At 42.0% G+C, this 19,405-nt stretch overlaps 1 protein-coding gene across 3 annotated transcripts; it reads left to right on the forward strand.

Moving 5' to 3' along the window:
- Positions 1–565: 565 nt before the first annotated feature.
- Positions 566–19,321, forward strand: UBE2D1 (ubiquitin conjugating enzyme E2 D1). 3 transcript variants are annotated; one of them, XM_054071822.1, is made up of 7 exons: positions 566–686; positions 9,660–9,723; positions 9,818–9,849; positions 12,562–12,639; positions 12,900–13,005; positions 15,298–15,391; positions 18,372–19,321. In XM_054071822.1, the coding sequence occupies exons 1-7, from the start codon at positions 663–665 to the stop codon at positions 18,415–18,417; spliced, it is 444 nt and encodes a 147-aa protein (XP_053927797.1). In that variant the 5' UTR covers positions 566–662; the 3' UTR covers positions 18,418–19,321. The 3 variants fall into 3 exon arrangements, with proteins under 3 accessions (XP_053927797.1, XP_053927798.1, XP_009567430.1); XM_054071823.1 differs by lacking the exon at positions 566–686 and adding an exon at positions 9,532–9,555; XM_009569135.2 differs by lacking the exon at positions 566–686 and having other exon boundaries at positions 9,624–9,723.
- The last annotated feature ends 84 nt before the right edge of the window (positions 19,322–19,405 follow it).

Raw genomic sequence — 19,405 nt, forward strand, 5'->3', positions numbered from 1 at the left:
TTCACGGGGCGAGGAAAGAGGGGTGGTGTTGGTCTCTTCTTCCAAGTGACAGCGATAAGGCGAGAGGGAATGGGCTCAAGTAGCACAAGGGGAGCTTCAGACTGGACGTTGGGAAAATCTCTTCGCCCAATGGGCTGTCAGCCACTGGAACGGCTGCCCGGGGAGGTGATTTGAGTCCCATCCCTGCAGAGAGTTAAAGATGGGAGATGAAGAGTTGAGGGGTAGGATTGAGGAGGGCACTAGGGTGCTTGGCTCGGGAGCAAAAGCCGACAGCGCCCAGAGTTCCCAGGCGCCTCCGCCCAAGCACCGTGAGAATTAATGGAGAAGTTTTGCTGCAGCTGGTTTGTGTGTTTAATTATCTTGTAATATAAGCCTATCTCGCATCGACAGCTATCGTGCAGTCTCCAGACATCCACACCCCATGTGGCCACGCCCCCATTTGCCGTCCGTCCCCCCCGGCCACGCCCGTCGTCCCGCCTCCCGCCCCGCGCCTAGTCGGCCTCGCCCCTCCTGGCTTCTCTCCGCCTTTTCCGGCCCCTCCCGCCCCGCCCCTTCCGCCCGCCCCTCCTTCCTGGCCCCGCCCCGCCGCTGCTGCCCCGCCCCGCCCCGGCCCGTCCCTCGGCGCCGCCCCGGGCCGTCCGCGTTCGCCGCCCTGCGCTCCCATGGCCCTGAAGCGGATACAGAAAGTGAGTGGGGAGCGGGACTCCCTCCCCCCGTGTGTGCGTGATCTCCCGTGTTGGTGCGCGAACCCCCCGCGTGCCAGTGTGCGTGCTCTCCCGTTTTAGTGTGTGACCTGCCGTCTGCCGGTGCCTGACATCCCCCTCCGTGTTAACGCGTGACGTGACGCCGGCGTGCGTGACGCTGCCCCGTGTGCCGGTGTGTGACCCTTCTTGTATCGGTGTGCGACCTTCCCGTGCCGGTGCGTGACCTTCCGTGACACTGCGTGTGACCCACTGTGCCGGTGCGTGATCTCCCGTGCCGCTGTGCGGGACCGTCCGTGTGCTGGGGCTTGGCGACACGCCTGCTTTGGGGCGCGGGACCTCTGCCGTGCGGGTGTGCTTGATGACACCCCTGTGTCGGTGTGCGTGACCTCCTGTGCCAGTGCGTGACGACAGCCCTGTTTCGATGTACATGACCTCCTGTGGACCAGTGTGTGATCTCCCATGTGCCGGTGCGTGACCTCCCATGTGCCGGTGCGTGATGACACCCCTGTGTCTGTGTGCATGACCTCCTGTGTACCGGTGCATGACCTCCCGTGCCGATGTGTGATCCACCTCACCATCAGCTGCGCACCCGAGGTGTTCCGCGGGGTGCGGGCACGCAGCAATGGGTGTGAGGTGCCCCGGTGGTCTCAGGGCTGTCGGTGAGGTGGCTGCTTCACCCATGCACGGCTCGGTCAGCCAGGGGCTTTTCCTCATCAGGAATTGCTGTCTGCCCCATCTGACCTTCGAGTGCGTCCCAGTCCCAGAGGTTTTGGATACCGTTTGTAAACGGCCGGGTTTTAAGTGAGGAGTGAGAGTCCATATTCCCTCCGTCTGGCCAGACTGAGCTGGTCATTGAGCAGCACAGTCCACCATGGCGCTGTGAAGGGTGAACATCAACGCTGAAGTACTGTCAATGCTGAGGAAGAGGTGGTCTTGCTGTTGCTGTGCCATGCCTGGTTTCTGCTGTCCTGGTTTAGTTAGTGGCTGTGCTGTGTTTCCTTGTTCCAGATTCCCATTTGTTATTGAAAAATGCTGGCATTACAGAAGTAGAATTCCATAATGGCCAGTTCACCCTGCTGCCAGCAGGCTGAGGATGCCCTGCAATACCTGGGTAGTTCCTTGTATGCTTTTCTTCCAGATGCTGGCAGTCAGCTCTCCTGCTACAAATCCTACTTCAGGGGTGATGCAGTTAAGGGAGATTTTGTTACTTGTTATCCCATATTGTTGTCATATTACATTTGAACATTGTATCAAATATTAATGAATAACTACTGTGATTAGCAAACAACTCTGTCACGCATCTGCAGATTATGGGAATGCTTTATCTTTTGTCACCTTTTAATTTTCCCCCTTTTCATGCACGTCTCCTTACTCTTGCGTTTATAAGAATAGGATTGTTCCACATACCTCTTCTTTCCTCTTGTTTAGTTTCATGCTAATAAGGTGAACAGACAAAGAGAAAGTGGGAAGTCTGGTAGCCATCTGGTATTTTTGAGACAAAGTGGTAAGTTGTGGCCTTTCAAATGAGAAGACGTGCTTATCAGAGTGCTGACTTCAGGATAGTCTGCGATTTCCTGATTACAACATAACTTCTACCTGAAACATGAAGGGATAGTGGGAAGGGACCTACCAGAATAGTTGAGATTAGGGTCAGAACTACCTCTTTCTGCAGAAATGGCTATTGTTGCGTTCCTTTTTCTTCATTAACCACCCTCATCTCTATCTGCTGCCTTTCCAGGGTAAGGATAAAATAGTACTAAAGTGATTTGGCCAGCAGCCTGCCTCTGGAGCAGTGGAAGAGGGAAGCGGCAAGGAAATAATCAATTGTTTCCAGTGGAAAGTTAAAATGTTGTGAAGAAGTTTGAAAAAACAAACTGTCCTGACGTCACTGTAATGCACAGAGCATTCCTGAAAATGACAAAAATGGAAGTTTGATGCTAGATGAAATGTATTTATGTGGAGGTGGATTTGTCCCCTCTAAGTTCCTGATGTTTCAGACTGGCCGTAAAGGTTCATGGCTTTGTTGCATCTCAGAGGTAGGAAGGGATAAAATCTGGAGCAGATGAAATGCTGTAAGGGTTTCATAAGAGGAACTCTTTGGAGAACAAAGCACTGTCAGAAAACACAATGGTAGTACTTGGGAGCTTGTCTGTCTAGGCATACTGTCTGAAGTTCAGCTTGGGTGCTTTTAGGGTGGTTCAGAATTGTACTTAAACATGGGGGGATTTTAGTAGCAAGCTTCAGTGTTCACAATAATTTTGGTATTTTGAGTTCAAGATGGCAGCACCTACAGAGGAAGCAAAGCTGTAATAAACAGAAATCATAGAATCACAGAATCACTAGGTTGGAAAAGACCTATTGGATCATCAAGTCTGACCATTCCTATCAACCACTAAACCATGTCCCTGAACACCTTGTCTGCCTGTCTTTTAAACACCTCCAGGGATGGTGACTCCACACCCTCCCTCAGCAGCCTCTGCCAGTGCCCAGTGACCCTTCCTGTGAAAATTCTTTTTCTGATGTCCAGCCTGAACTTCCCCTGGTGCATCTTGAGGCTGTTCCCCCTTGTCCTGTCCCCTGTCACTTGGGAGAAGAGCCCAGCTCCCTCCTCTCTACAACCTCCTTTCAGGTAGTTGTAGAGAGCAATAAGGTCTCCCCTCAGCCTCCTCTTCTCCAGGCTAAACAACCCCAGATCCCTCAGCCGCTCCTCGTAAGGCTTGTGAGCATGTTTTATCTCATACGGTTGGGGCTCCAGTTTCTACATAGTGATGCCACTGTGATCCATGTCATTGCATCTCATCCTTTGTTGATCATCCTTGGAGGACCCCTCAAAGGAGGACACCCCGGACTTCAAGACTATACACAAGTCATGGAAAGATGTATTGTGCCTGCGAGCTTTCTTAACAAATGAGCAAATGAATAGTCAACAAACAACCTGGTGGCTGCACATGGAAGTATGTTCAGCTTGGTGGGAGAGCAGCGAAGATGTGAAGCCGTGCTGTGCAAACACGGCTATCACTGCCCCGCCTCCCTGACAAATCTGTCTTGGAGTTCCTCAAAGAATCCTAGAAGGGCAGGGGGTTCTTATTCATCTTAAGCAGAGGAGCCTGTGTTAGTTTGCCTTGTCAGAGCTTTCCTTTGCCATTGTGTGAAGGAGAGGCAGTCTGTTTTGACGCTGTCAAAAACTTCAAGCTGCGGTCTATGTCTAATGTAGAATAGATGTTCTTTGTCGCAGGAGTTGCTTCTCTGTAGCCTGTGAGGCAGCAGTGGAAGAATAACCCATGATTTGGTGGGCATTGTAAATTCCAGATGATGCAGGTTATGAAAACAAAGCAAATAGTGTAGGTTTTACTTGGGAAGGGATCTTGTGCAAAGAAGCCTTTATTGTTACTGCCTCTGGAAATTGAGACCCCGCGGCTTTTGTGCAAAGTAGACATCAATCGAGACTGTCACGCTGTGTAAGGTACCGTGCAGGTCAGTTCTGCCCACCCACCCCATGCAGACCCATTTCTCTGAGACCCCTGTTCCAAGTTCTTTGTTTACGTGTCAGATTCCGAGTTTGCCGTCCTGTCAGTTCAGTGTGGCACTTGGGGAGATGGATTTCATCATAAATCCTGTACTCCTGGGTATTCCTCTAGGGTTAAGAGGGGGCTGATGTTTGCTTGTTAATGATACAGGCTGGTTTGGAATATGTACAAACCCAGTATTTACTTTTCTTATAGAGACATGAAAAAAAAATGGTCTTAGAAGAGATTCTGAAACCAGTTAGAAGAGACATATTTGGAGACTGGTTTAAAAATAGCTTTTATGGTTTATCTTGTTGATGCACAGTGTTTGGTTGTTTCTGTCCTACAACTTGGAGAGAACAGAAGCATTCTGACATTTAGATATGCCAGTGAACATATGTCTGTCTGTTCCAGTGTGTGTTTCATACATGTGTAGGCTAACAGGACATACCAAGTTGAATATTTAGGTTGAAAATAACTTTTATTACTGTAAATTGACTCAAGTGAATAAAATTCTATCTATATGTGTGGTTTAGGTTTAGACTGTTGAGTCACATGCTGTTTGTGGACAGTAATAAACATACTGAGGAAACTTCTTTTTTGGATCTGTAATGTAGAATGCTTTAATTTGCTTTCAAAATATCAGCTGTGATATGACAGCAATATTTTTTTTTGTGTGTTAAAACAGTGTATAAAAATGAAATATATACTTTATTACTAAGATTTGCCTTTATATTGAGAAATGTGATGATAAATATTTGCTTTACATTTACCCAATTTATGAAGGACAAAGAATCCTTTAACTAGTCTGTGTATAATCCCTGGTTTTTTTGACAGATGGTTCCAGACAGCCTTAATATAAGAGCAGCAGTGTGTGCGCAGCATTGGTAGGAAGTGAGTCTGTGGTCTGCAGTGCTTTTTGTGCAAGGAATTAACGACATAGCTGGCAAAATTAAACCTCTATATTCAAAAAAACAGTGTTGAAAAGGCCTCTGGTTGTGGGTCTGTGCCACTTACAGAATTAATATAGCTTTTAGTGATGCTGGCTGCAGTTTATTTCAGTCTTCTGAGAGTCTACAGTCTTTTTAACTGAAAAAAGGAAACATTTTAGGGCTTTTTTTGTTACTGCTCATGCTCAGAGCCATTGAGTGTCCATGAGTTCTATGCTGAGAATATTTATCTCCTTGTTATCAAGGTGTCCTTTACATTATTGTTGCAGTAGCTTTTTAGGAGAGAAGCGTGACTGCTAATGAAGCATGTAAGGGTTAAACTGGCCTCTCAGTCTTTACCAGCTTTATACTTTTATGACATACATTCTGTGTTATACTTTGACAAAGAGTTCTAGTCTGCACACTCAGATTTTTTTTTCAGCATTTATAGCCTACCATACTATGTGTTTTACATCTGTTAAACTTGATTTTTAAATGTTTGCCTCCTGCTGCCCACACAGTGCGTGTGGTGCAATGCAAGGTGATCGTTTGGAGGCTTCGCTGTGTCCATCTCCATCAACTGTTGTTTAGCATGTGCAGCAGCATGTGAATATCCCTTTACACCTGGTCACGGATTCTGCTTACTTCTGTGCTCTGCTGCTGCTCTGTAGTTAGACAAGAGAAACGCTTCACTCTTGCACCCATTCACTGCAACCAGGATTAACTCCGTAATATTTTCTATCATTGAGAGGATTAGCAGATTTATTCCTACTGCTGTCCTAGCTGTTTTCTCTGTACAAGTTTATCTTGGATGCTTTGGGATAGCATGCCGTGTGTTGAAGCTCCTGAAAGATGCTTTTATGCTGTGACATCAACCAGGGTTTGAAGTAACTGATAACTTCAGTTTGCATCTCTTGCAGACAAAATTTTGGCTTTGTTATTCTCACAGAAGACACTGTGCCAGTGTGCAATGTAATTCATAGTGTTGAGTTCCTCTTTAGAAACTGGACCTGCACTGCTTTGAGTTATGGATGCTGTTTGTCTGCCTGCCTACATCAAAGTCTTGCACCTGCGTTTTCCATACCACCGAGTGGAAATACCAGTGTAAGCAAGGCCTTGAAGGAAGCAGACCTGCATCATGCAGTGTTAATCCATAAAACATGGACAAAACTGCTGGAACTAATTAACTTAAGATGACTGGGAAATAGTGTTGATAGTGTAATGCCTTACCTGCAGTTCCCTTGCATGTGATGAGCTTTCAGCACCCTGTGCTCTGACTCTTCAGCATTATCTCCTGACACAACAGGGTGTTGGCCTTCTTGTGAAGAGCATCTTTACTGTTTTGTATAGAGAGTTCTTGTGCTCAACTTCTCATTTTTTTGTGACTACATGAAGTCATGAAGCAGTTTTTCTACATTTCCTTGCTCTAGAAAATCCTCACAAATATTCTGCAGCATTCAGCTCCAGACACTGGTCATTCAGTCTGACTCACAGGGGACATTCTGACTGTCCCCTTGCACCATTTCAAAACATGCAAGAAAGCTTGAAGACGAAAGCCTTACAGCTCTCCAGATAAATGGCTTTTTATGTGAAGCCTAAACAGCATAATTAGCAGTACAAAGCTGAAAAGTTCTTTGTTTTCATCACAGCTTGATCTGAGCTTCTGTATGTAAAGACTTAAATGGTTTACATTGTCAAACTTAATTTACAAAGTTTGATCATGCTACCATTTGTATTTTTAAATAACATTAGCTTCAGTACACAATTTCTTATGATTGGAAAATATGGCTTGAAGTTGTTATATTGGTATTTTGAGGTTTGGTCTGGCTTTGTTTCCTGGCTGCAGGAGCTCTCTGAATGTGTCCGTGAACATTGTTCTTATTTAATAGTGAAGTTGGTTAAAGAGATCCTTTTCTTCATCATTATTAGGGAAATATTAATAACAGGAGTTAATAGTTCTGAGTCTCATCGAAGTATGGTTTAAAACACATGATGAGGCACTGGCACAGGTTGCCCAGGGAAGCCGTGGCTGTCCCATCCCTTGGTGGTGTTCAAGGCCAGATTGGATGGGGCTTGGAGCAGGAGCAACCCGATCCAGTGGGAGGTATTCCTGCCCATGGCAGGGGGGTGGAATTCAATGATTTTTAAGGTCCTTTCCAACTCAAACCATTCTATGAATCTAAGTTTTTTATCATGGACAAGTTTCAGTGCTTTCGATCTGAACGAACTGGAAGCGCATTCCTGAGGAGCCTTCCGCAGGTCCTACAAGTTCTCAAGTACATGTGTACATATGCATGAAAACCAGTTTGTGTGGTTTGGGGTTATGTAAAGATCTTGATGAAAGCACGTAGCCCTTGAAAGCACTGTAATAGATTTGCAACTCTAAAATTAAGTGCTTGCCTCGCAGCTTGCATACTCATAAGAGAATGTTTGCATTCATTTTAGAGACTTTCTGAAGACTTTAAGCTACTTATATTTCTTGTAATTCACTTTAATCTAATAGTCAACCATGACTGCTATAAACCATGTGATTTTTAGGCTTTGAATTCTCCAGTTTGGCTAATGGTCTTGTGTAGCTGGATGGTTTTTTTAGTGCATGTACGAGACAGCCTCCTCTTGCAGGGTTAGATCTTGAGATGCAACTGTGGGAGGTCAGTGGCTCTATCTGCTCTGTCCCTGTAGTGCTTGTTGCAACTCTTATGACTCCTGGAAACTTGAGACTTGTTGACTCTGCTCGTGTACTGGCAGGGACTTGGCTTTGCAGAGATCACTGGTTCTCGGTATCACTCCCTTGCTGAAATTTGAATCCTTTGATTAAAAAGGAGCCTATGCTTCTAAAGGGTTTTGCTGTTGCCTTTCTTAGTCAAAATCTAACATGGGGCATTGTTTCAGGGCTAGCATACAATTTCACCACCAGAACAAAGGTAGGGGCAGACAAGGGACACTGGTTAGCAATTTCAGTATATCAAAGAACTGTCTCTCTTGTTTTAATTACAAAGATTGTAAGGAGTGGCTTAGGGGCAAGTAGTAACGTTACTGCTTTATTAACTGCCTGAAGATATGTTGCAGGGCCTTTCTTCGACTTCCGAGCCAAGAATGGACCTATAAGTACTGTGCCTGAATTTAGGTGCCGAGTCTGTGGTAAATGAGGTCCCTCAGAGAGTAGTGTGTGAGTTGAAATATTTATTGGATGTTGAAAACGGATAAATATATCACAGCAGCTGAGAAGTGCAGAGTTCTAACCTTTCAGAATGTATGTAAGGTCTGATCACACTACATACGCAAATTCTACACATAAGTTAAGCTTCATTCCAATTTAAAACTTGATTTTGGAAGGAGCTGTCTTGACTAATGATTTCTAGGTAGAAATACTCCCACTGTTACTCTGTAAGCAAAGCTCAAAGAGATATTTGCGTGTCTGCTTATGTCCGTTGTTGACTTAAATGTGTCTATATGAGTAATTAGTTGAGTGTCTTAATACACAGACTTAGCAGGGAAATATTTATGCATAATCATTAAACTTTGAGCAGCACAGTTGCTGTCAGCTCAGAATTAGAATAAGTTGTTTGTTCTTAGTACAGTAAAACTTCAGACTTTGCAATAATGTCTTGAATTAAACAAGGGAAATGAACCAACATTAATGCCTGGCTTCCTTGCGTATGATATAGTATTGATAAATCAGATGAAAAGCTGGGCTGATTTTGTGTGATTAAGTATCTGTGACTATGTGGACTTCTGTAAAAGAAATAAATCAGGTGATGTGCAAAAGCTTCTCTGAACGCTTCTCTTAAATTTCAGGTTTCTTGGGGTTTTTATTGATAGTACTTTGATAAAAAACAAACAAACAACAAAACAAAACAAAACTAAAAACAAATCTACAAAAAGCCCAAACTAAAACTAAACATGTAGGGAATTAAATCAAGGTGTGTTAAATAAAGCATAGAGTTAGTATTTTTCCTATGTGTTCTAGTTTACATAGAAAAAAAAATATGTATAGATATATGAACACCGAGAGACCCACCGGCCCACTGTTCCGCTGGACCTGTTGGAGATGACTGTAAGCTCTTCATAAGTACATTGTCGCAGTGTTCATATGTTCATATATCCCCTCTAGGCAGACTGCAAGCATTTTATGAGCTCGTTTAACTCAGCTAGCCTGCATAGATTAAGCCAATAGCTTTTGTAAAATGAAAAGGTAAAGGAAAAGTCGGATTAGCACATAAATTTCTAAATTAAGCAGTGAGTTTACAGAAAAATCACTAAACTCTTCATTTTCTTCATTTTTTGTCTCTACTGCAGTGTATTGGATATTAATTTATAGCACAATATTCTGTTTAGCTGCAAGCACATCTGCAAAAAAAACCCTTTCTCTCTCAGTGGGCATTTCAAGTGTTGATTTCTTCCAACATGCCACAGGTCTGTTTAACAAAATCTGTTTGGGTTCTCGCTTTTGAAGCCATACTGCTGCGTGGTGTGTATTTTATATGTCAATGTCTTTGAAGTGTTTGTGTTTCTTACAGGAACTAACTGATCTGCAGCGAGACCCACCGGCCCACTGTTCCGCTGGACCTGTTGGAGATGACTGTAAGCTCTTCATAAGTACATTGTCGCAGTTCACCTTTCTTCTATCAAGAAAAGCTCAGAAGCTCTCTAATCATTGTGTCTTTTTGACTTTCAGTGTTTCATTGGCAAGCAACAATTATGGGACCTGTAAGTATATAATTCATGCTCTGTAAAAAGTAGTTTCCCTTATGGCTAGGGAAGGATTCGTTTGGGTTTCTGTAAGCATGGCAGTCACGTTCAGCTGCGTTGCGTACAGGTTGAAAATTCAGGGTTGTGGTGGTGATGTTCTTGGTAGCCTGGCACTAGTTTGTTTCTGTAACTGTTCAAAAATCCGTCCTCTTTGTGAAATCAGGTGTGGTTAATCAGTCAACTGCAACATTTGAATTGGTGATGTGGGCTGCCAAGTGAAAAGCTCGCTATTCAGAGATGATTGTTCCAATTCTGGAAGATTCATCTATCGGAAAGGAGGAAGAGTAGGTCTAATCCAAACTGGAAGTTGGTAACTGTAAGCAAGAGTCATGTTGCATAGGGTGATTTTGGGGCTTTTAGGTAGAGCTTATTTGACAGATGTGATGTGGCTCTGGATGGCTTTTGCCAACTGTAGACCAGCAGTTGTGGGTACTTCTGGTTTCTGCATGAAAAAGGCCTGCTTTCCTCTGTTGGAGGAGATCTCTTAGAGACCCAATTTATGACTCTTGTCGAGGAAATTGAGTAATAAAGCTTTAGAACAAAGAGTTTTAAAGGAAAACTGACAGGCTTTTCAGCATAAAGAATAAACAACAACATGACCTGAGGGAAGGGGTGCTTATTGATATCTTGGCAAGGAGTTTGTGTTCCTAGTTGTTTCTTTTCAGACTTATTAATTTGGGAAGAAGTGTCTCTGGTTCAGATCGTGAGCTGAACCACTGTGCGAGTTGAAATTTTGACATGATACTTAATCCCTTAAAATGCAGCATCATATGATGGAGTCTGCTTTGAGACTATTTCTGCCTTTTCAGCACAGTGACTCTGAGGCAGTGAAAGCTTTGTGACTAATTTGCCAGTGCTATGCTGGCATCTGTTGTCCGATTGTCAATGGCCCAGCAGCTGCTGAAATGATTGTGGCAAGTTTTTCTGTAGGATACTAATGCTTCGTTCTGACCCTTGTCCCTCTGCGCTGCTTAATGGCGAATGACAAAACAGCAAAGAAGATAAGAGTTAGCCAAAACTGATGCACTGATTGACACCAGTAATGTCTATGTCCTGACTCTGATGCGAGAAAGGGAAATACTGGCACAGAAATCCCAACTTAAATTCCATTTTTTTTCCAGCTTGCAATTCACACTTCACATTCCATGCTGGAAAATGGTCTTTTCTTTGCTTCAAGTTCCTCAGATTTCTCTGGTTAAAGATAAGAGCCAACCTTTCTCAGCCATATCTGCTGAGATACAAGAAAAGAACACTGTCAGCATCTTAATCCTTTATCTTGATCACATAAGGAAATAGAGTTGTGCGTCCTGTACTTTTCCTGATGACTTGAGGGACATATAGAACTGAAGCTTACCTTCAGAATTCACTTTCTGTCTGTGGAAATAGGGCAACCTCCTCTCCTGTCTATGAGCATCAGCAATTTGTTTTATAAACCTCACTCATAAAACATAGCATGACTTCACTTTGCCTTCTATCTGACACTGAACCTGTCTCGTCTTCAACTTATTTTAACTTTGACAAATCCATTTAGTATTTATGCAAGCAGTCCTTTCAAACGTGATTGGAAGTACAGTAGCAATCTATTCTGACGTTACTTAGCTCTGACTTCTTAGCAGTACTATATATAACCTGCCTTACATTACAATGCTGCCTGTATTTGAAGTGTGTAAGGCAACATGTCTAACTGGACTGTTTGCCACTTAACCTCTTACATTCATCTCTGAAACTGCAGTTTTTGCTCATTTCCAAGGTAGACATTTTATTTGAAAAACTAGACTTGATCTTCTCCAGCTGTGCTGAGATTGAGTTCCTATGTTGCAATTTTAAACTTGCCAAGTTTATTATTACTTGCCAAGTAATGAGAAAGGTTTCCTTCTCCTTCCTTTAATCAGAAATGGCAGCGCTGTCCTCTGTCACTTAGCATTAAGCCTTCCCACACACACTTTTTTTTGTTAATAAAAATGAAAGATTTCCTCAACAGATGACTGGAACAAAGTTACTTCTGTCTATTAACTTGTGTGCAACCTGGACGTAAACCTGTGCACATGTTCTCTAACAAAATGCATGTTCACAGATTTGTGCAGGTCACAAAGATGTTGTGTGTTTTAAAACTCCCTGATGTCATCATGATCAACTGAATTATATTGGAAAATCCTACTCTTTGCATCTGCAAAGAGAAACCACTTCTTAAGGTAAGTATATTTGTAGCTTAAGGATGGAGGAAGATCAGAGTAGTTGCAGTGTTGCACGGAGACAGAATTTGGAAGAAGTGATCTGGGTTTTTGACCTTTGGTGCTGTGGAGCTGAGCTCTAGGAGTGTCTTGCAGCCCAGATGCTAAGGAAGGAGCTAGTTGGGAGCTGATGGATCTGCGGCTTTGTAGCTCCACCACTCAAACACTGCTCCCTCCTTTTCTCTCCCCAAGAAGGGCAACACTAGATAATGCTGTGGTTGCCTCTACTGTAGCTCCCCAGGCTAGTGGGAAGCTTCAGTTCCCTCTCTATCTTCCCAGTACACAGCCCATAGTGGGCTGTGGCCAATAGCATGGACTGTGTACTGGGGTAAAAAATGGATTTTTAAGATGTTCAGAGCTTTGGGAGGTTATCTGCATTCGGAAGGGAAGCCCCAGAGTAATTGAAATGTATTGATGTCTGTTTTGTTTTTTTCCCTAGCCTGATAGTGCATATCAAGGGGGAGTCTTTTTTCTCACAGTACACTTCCCAACAGACTATCCTTTCAAACCACCAAAGGTAAGTCCTTTATGTCAAAATTTATACCATATTTTGGTCAAATCTTTGTTTCTTCATCTTAGTTGTTTGAGGCTTAATTTTGGCAGTTAGAACCAGGAAAGCCAGCAGTAGCATATTCATAGCACATGAGAGATAAGACTGTACACTAAGTTGTGTTGGCAGATCTAGAATGACTAGGAACCAAAGGGACCACATTAAGGATTACAAATGTAATAAACAGGATTTGATTTTACTAGGTTTTTATTTATTTTTTATTCCAGATTGCTTTTACAACAAAAATATACCACCCAAACATAAACAGTAATGGAAGCATTTGTCTCGATATCCTGAGGTCACAGTGGTCACCAGCTCTGACTGTATCTAAAGGTAAACTCACAGATTTGCTGATGGATTTGTGAATGGCACGTACACTGCCATGGTGCTTTTTTCTGTGCTACTGCACTGTCTGAGGGTGGCAGTGGGAACTCATTTATCCTCCGTATTACAGAAGTGGCAAATTCCTTTGGCGTTCTTGTTATGATCCAACATCTTGCACACTTTATTTGGAGTATCACATTACTTAAAATATTATGGGCATCGCAAAGAAATGTTCTAAGCCAAGTTGGATAAGATGCAATAACATGCAATTAGCCTGAAATGCAGTTTCTGTATTATAGCTGACTGTTCATGCAGAAGTGAAGAGAGACTGGTGAGCAGAGCTGCAAAATCAAATTAATTTGGATGTAAATGGAAACCCTGATACTGGAATGTGTGGGCTCACCTGATTGCTTATTGATGGCGCTTTGGGTTGCCTGAGCACCGTTGTGTGGGCTAAGGTTTTAATTACAATTTATTTTAAAATGAGATAAATTGTTCTGGTTTGCATTCTTTTGTAAGATGAATAGTTCAAATATAGCTGCTTTTCAAGTCATCACTAAAAGATTTTATAAAATTTATAAAATTCTAGCCCTGTACTTAAACTTTCTCAAGCTGAACACCATAGATTTTTGGAAAATTTAGGTTACAATTAAGCAGTTCTTTTGTTGTAGGCATTTTGTCACTTCAGAAGCTGCTTAAAACGTGGGTGCTATCATTGCTTTTTCTCACCCATCTTCAAAATGCTTAGCCACGCACCTAGTCATGTTACAGAAAGTTTTCATTTGAATTCAAAGGTTAAACAGTATCACATCCTGCTTCTGGCCTGAGAGCTGTCTTAGCCATGTGTCTTTTTTTTAGAGCAGAGTCATTGCATTTGGTGCACAAGCAAGGAAAAACGTTAAGTCTTTGTCCAATGGAAGTTGCTTTGTGCAAGTCTGACTGATATTACTCCTTGGAAAAGCAACTTCTGCTCGTGCATAACAACCCTGTGAAGTGATCTCCCCAGCTAAATAAAATCTAGGTTTAATACCGTTTCCTAACATAGTTGCTGAAGACAGGAATTACTCTTGTGTGTAGGTGGTATTAACTTTCCACATAAATTGGTTGATTGGTTTATTGCTGAGCAAAAGTTGTCTTGTTTCAAGTTATTTAGAAGATATTTAGCAAATGAGTGTTGGCACTTATATCATGTCTAACGGTTGACGTTTACAACTGAAAACTCCTTAAGCTTTTAGACCTTCATCAAGTTTCTGTGTCTTTACTTGTTGAGCGTTCCCTCACTTAAGAAGAGGAACTGTTTGCTGATCATATGTGCACAGATCGGAGGTGCTGTTAATATGCCTGCACATTCTATATTAGCTCAGTGGCTCATGGAAGTTTCTCCTTTATAGTTCTTGTTTGGCCACGTCAGAGGATTACAACATACCGATAGCACCTGTCATTGGTTTGACCCAAGTGTTGTAACCTCATTTTCTAATATCACCAGTGTATTTGACACTTAATTAAATGCAATATGTCAGCATGAAGTGGTCGCACTTGCTACAGCTGAAAATACGTGTTAATCCAGGCTCTTTTGTAACAAGACAAAGCAAGGAAAAGAATCCTTTCTACAGCAGATTCTTATTGTAGCATCAAATTCCCTTTTGCACCATGTTTAGGATCATATAACTGCGAACTCTTGTATTCATATTAGTCATGAGTACAAAACCAGAAATTTCTTGAAAGGTATGGGCAGGAAATGTTAGAAAAATCAAACATTCTTGGTTCAATACCGGGAAATTAATATGGAATTATGAACACCTGCCCAAAATGCTGATGAAGTATTTTCCCAAATGGAAGTCACACTTCCATCAAATTCAGTGAAACATTCATATGAAGGAGAGAACTGTCAGCACAGGTGGCCGCAAGTAGAGCATTGCAAGGCAGTGTTGTGTTAACAATATTCATTATCTTAAATAATTGTAGATGGAAGGGCTTAGTTTGATCAAATATTTATATGTAACTATGTAGTCTGTAGCTTGTGTAACGTTCGCAGGTTAAAACATGGGAGAGAGATCATTGTAAAAGATAGAAGTCCATGGGTTGCAAGTTTTCAAGGCAGGTACCAGGTGCTGTTTACTTAGGACCTAGAAAAATGATGCTTTCTAAACACTGCGGCACAGAACTGCAAAAGCTTAACACTGGTGTGCATTCTCTTTCCAATCTCCCTCACACCACCCACCTTCAGTGTACTGGAATATATTAAAGGATTAGAGAAATAAAGTGAACTAACTTGTTTAATCTAGTGTCTCTTTTATTTAGTTTTATTGTCCATATGCTCCTTACTTTGTGATCCTAATCCAGATGATCCTTTAGTACCGGATATTGCACAGATCTACAAGTCAGACAAGGAAAAGTGAGTATAACATATCCGTGTTTGTGCATGTGGTCCTTGCAGGTGGTTATCTGCTGTGTATCTTCTGCCTTGACTTCTAAAAATAGTCTTTTCATAGATTTCTACAGGATTAGATTTTTAAATCTTGAAAATATTCATCAATGGAATGGCAGTCGGGGAACTGTAGGCACAGCTGGTGTTTTGGTACCTAAAGTTGTGCAAAACCTGCACACTTGTGTTGTGTGTTTATATTCACTGCATGGAAATACCATTTCTCCAATATGTATTATTTGTTGCTACTGTGATTCTCAGGTTGCAAGACCCTTGCCTTTAGTAAGATGTTGTGTCTATACAGTCAACATACATTTTGGACACAATTTTATAAATGTAGGAGAGACTAATATTGATCTTCTTTTACTGCTGAGAACCGTTGTCACAGTTGTATCGAACTGCAGCATGTTACAGAGAAAAAGAGCTTTTTTTACTTTCTGGAACAGCTTTAGGACTTGCAGGAGGTTTCTGGTCTTAGGTAGGTAACATGGATAGCACATAACTGAAGCATTATTTGCTTCTAGACCAAACCTGATTTTCATTTGCGGAGTTTTAACTCCAGAAGTGCTCAACTGACTGAAACATCTATTCTGGGTCTTTTACTTATAGTGCGGGACCACCTGGATTTCCCAGCGTCCAGGTTTAAAGCTTACTGACTCCTTGTTGTACTTCTCCCCTAAGGAGGGGTTTGAAATGCTGTCCCATGACTGCACACATGGCTGAGCCCTCACATACCAGATAATGGGATTTAGAAGTCACTGGGCATCCTGGTGCTCCGGCATAGTGGTGTTTCTTTCCAGAGCGCTGCCTCTGCAGAGTTATTCCTTTGAGCGCTCAAACTTTGAGTGGTGATGCATGTGGAGAGCTAAGCCAAGTGATACATTATTTTCTTAATGGTTTGTTGCGGTTGTGGGTGGCAGGAACTCAGGCCCTTTATCCCACAGATCAGACTGCATGATTTCCAGAGGGTTCCATGGAGGAAAGACTTAACCTGTGGGAGATTTCCCATCTCTGCTGATGTATCAGCTATATGCATCTCCCAGGGTTACAAACTAAAACCTTTGTGCATAGGAAAGGTTATAGATCAGTGATCCAGGGAGGAGAACGTTCTGCTTATCACTGGAGATGATGTTGAACTCTGCTGCTCTGGGTGTTTTGAGCACAGTGCAGAATGTAGGCTGCAGTCCACCAGCATGGCCTGAGCTGTCTTCTGTAACAGGCTTTTGGCACCTGTGGATTTTCTAGGTGTAGGGAGGATTAAGAAAGGCTGAAACATATAATCATTTTAGGATAGTAACAAGGAGTACAAGTCTTTAAGGTTCTCCACATATGTCTGGTCCTAATTTGTCACAAATTTACAGTGGCCTTGACAATAAATTCAATAGTCATGGCCACGCAGCATGTTCGTAGACAGCCAAACCACCGCTGTTCATTTGGGGACTTCTTCAAGCTGTGGCAAAGGCTATGGATTTAATATGGAGGAGACTTTTTTTCCTTGGTACTTGAGCTGCATTTTGGTAACCTTGCTGTTAACTATGTTAATAGTGGAATGTTTGTGATATCCAGAAGAATCCTTGACTTGCAGGTTAACTGACTGAGAAATTATTTGGTACTGTTTGGTGTTTTTTAATACTGAGCCACTGAAGACGTCTTGCAAAGCTTGCTAATGGCCTGTAGTTCATCACATGTCACGGGTCCATGAAGGCTGGAGTATTGCTTTTACCTTGAGGACTGGCTAGAGAAGGAGTGATGTAGAAGTTACACAGAAGCCTATGGTCTAGTATTTCTTTCCCTAGAGTAAGAATGGCTAAAATGCTCTTTTTTTGACAGTTTGATGTCTGATACAATCACATCATGTAACCCACTTCTGAAGGGCTTGAGCTCTATGGCTTGTACTGCAAAGCAGGTAGTGTTCAAGGTGGAGATGTTGAGCCTCAGCTTCTGCCTGTCTGTGTCTCAGCTTTTGTCTGTTTGCTTACTTAAAGGTGATTTCAGTTCCTGTTTGTGAAGGAAGCGAACAAGGGATATTTCTCTGTCTCTAGAACAGTAATCATTGCTGGAGAAAGTGAGAGAATGTGCAGTTTTACCATAGCTTTATCTTCTTACACTGATTGCCTATGAAATAGAGTTAATCTTGCTTGGATTTAGGAAATAAAAGATATGGCTGGTTGCCCCTGAGCATTTAACTATGGGTATTTGACTATAAGTGAAAATACAAAGACTTAACAGTGACATATTCTTAAGAACAAAACCAGTGAGAATGTGAGTTGCTGTACTGACCTTAATAATTGGATTTAAAACCTTGTCCCCACTTTCTCTGGAGGACCCAGAAGAAAGCAAATCTAGTCTGGAGGTGGAATGTAACAAATGGGAGGACCTGAAGGAAAGTTACTGACTCTCTAAGGACAGGTGTCTCTAGGTGTGCTAGCCAGCTTCCTACCAGAAGGAAAAGACACAAGACTTAAAACCGAGTCAAAAATACTTTTCAGGAATTTTTCCTGTCAGCTTCTGAAATGCAGAATGGAGAATGAAAAGATCACCATGCCTTCTATCCCCCAAATGAGTGAATTATACTGAATTTTATGCAACTAAAATGTGTGAACTCTGTGACAGTGGTAAAGCTTACACAGTTAGGAATAACTGACAACAAATTCTGATTAAGATACAAATAAGGGAACTGGTTGTGAAATGTGGTTTAAATATGCATGACGATACACATTTTAATACGAACCTGCGGGACTGGTTTTGAGTCTTAAGTGGCACTGATAGGTAATGTTAGAGACTGAACATACAGAAGGCATGTTTCTTAGCTTTTAGGATATTTTAATGTCATTTGCATCAATGCTAAGAAGTTAAAAGCTCAGTAACATCTGTATTAAGTACGCATGTGGCCATTGTCAATGTCTCACTAACAGGTTTTCACTATAATGCCTTCTTTCCGCACATACAGATACAACAGACATGCGAGAGAATGGACTCAGAAATACGCAATGTAACTTGTGAAGACTTTTTCACATGCCACAGAGTACTGTACCTTTAGGGGGTCTCAAAATTAGAAGGAAGTGGAGCGCAGTTTCCTGCCTCAGTGTATCATGATGCCCCTGGAATTTTTTTTCAGCCGTGTAATTGTATTTCTGGAGCAAGGGAGAACAAACTTCCACAGATAACTTTATGATGGTGAAAAGAATGTTCATCCTCTTCGTATGCGCTGCAGAAGACATTTGTTATGGTTTTTACGAGTTGGACATCTGCATCTTCAGACTGAGAGATCCATAATGCAGTTGTAAAGCAACCAAATTATTTTTGCTGGAAAAAGTAGACGGTTTTATGTGATGAATACTGTATGTGTGTCCTTAAAGTGTGTTGTTCGTTTTGGAAGTGTGTTCAGTTTCATTTTGTTAGCTCACTTATATAATTTGGAATTCTTTTTTCACCATATTGACTAAATATTTTATTTACTATTTTAGCCATTTCATTTCAGACTTACTTGTTTGTGCACGGTATTGACAAGCTACAACTGCTAGTAATGAAAATAATTGGAGAGTCCCACCTGCTCGGATGTTCTAAAGACTGACTGCAGATTTAAGTTTTTAAAACCTGAACTTTGCACTGTAATTCTTTGTACACTGATGATGGAGAAACACTTGGGTTTGATTCTGTTGCATACTTGATTTAATTTTTATTGCCACGTGAACTAATTGCACTGCTGTGTAGAAAGATGTAACCGTTTTGTTGCTATTCACAAATTATTTTTGACATGCGGGCAACATAACACTACCATGGCCCTTTTACAAACCTAAATGTAGCCTTTTCCATATAAATAAAATGGGTTTTCTACTACTTGTCTTGGCTCTTTTTTACAATCAGGCATATTAATGAAGCGCTTGTTCTAACATTAGAGAAACAAAATACTGACTGTGCGTGTGTCTGGTTGGCAAAAGCGAGAATAAAGCCATGCAGCCGGTACTACTTAGAACTGTGTTG

This window comes from Cuculus canorus, chromosome 7 (genome assembly GCF_017976375.1).
Source record: "Cuculus canorus isolate bCucCan1 chromosome 7, bCucCan1.pri, whole genome shotgun sequence".
NCBI classification, from domain to species: domain Eukaryota; kingdom Metazoa; phylum Chordata; class Aves; order Cuculiformes; family Cuculidae; genus Cuculus; species Cuculus canorus.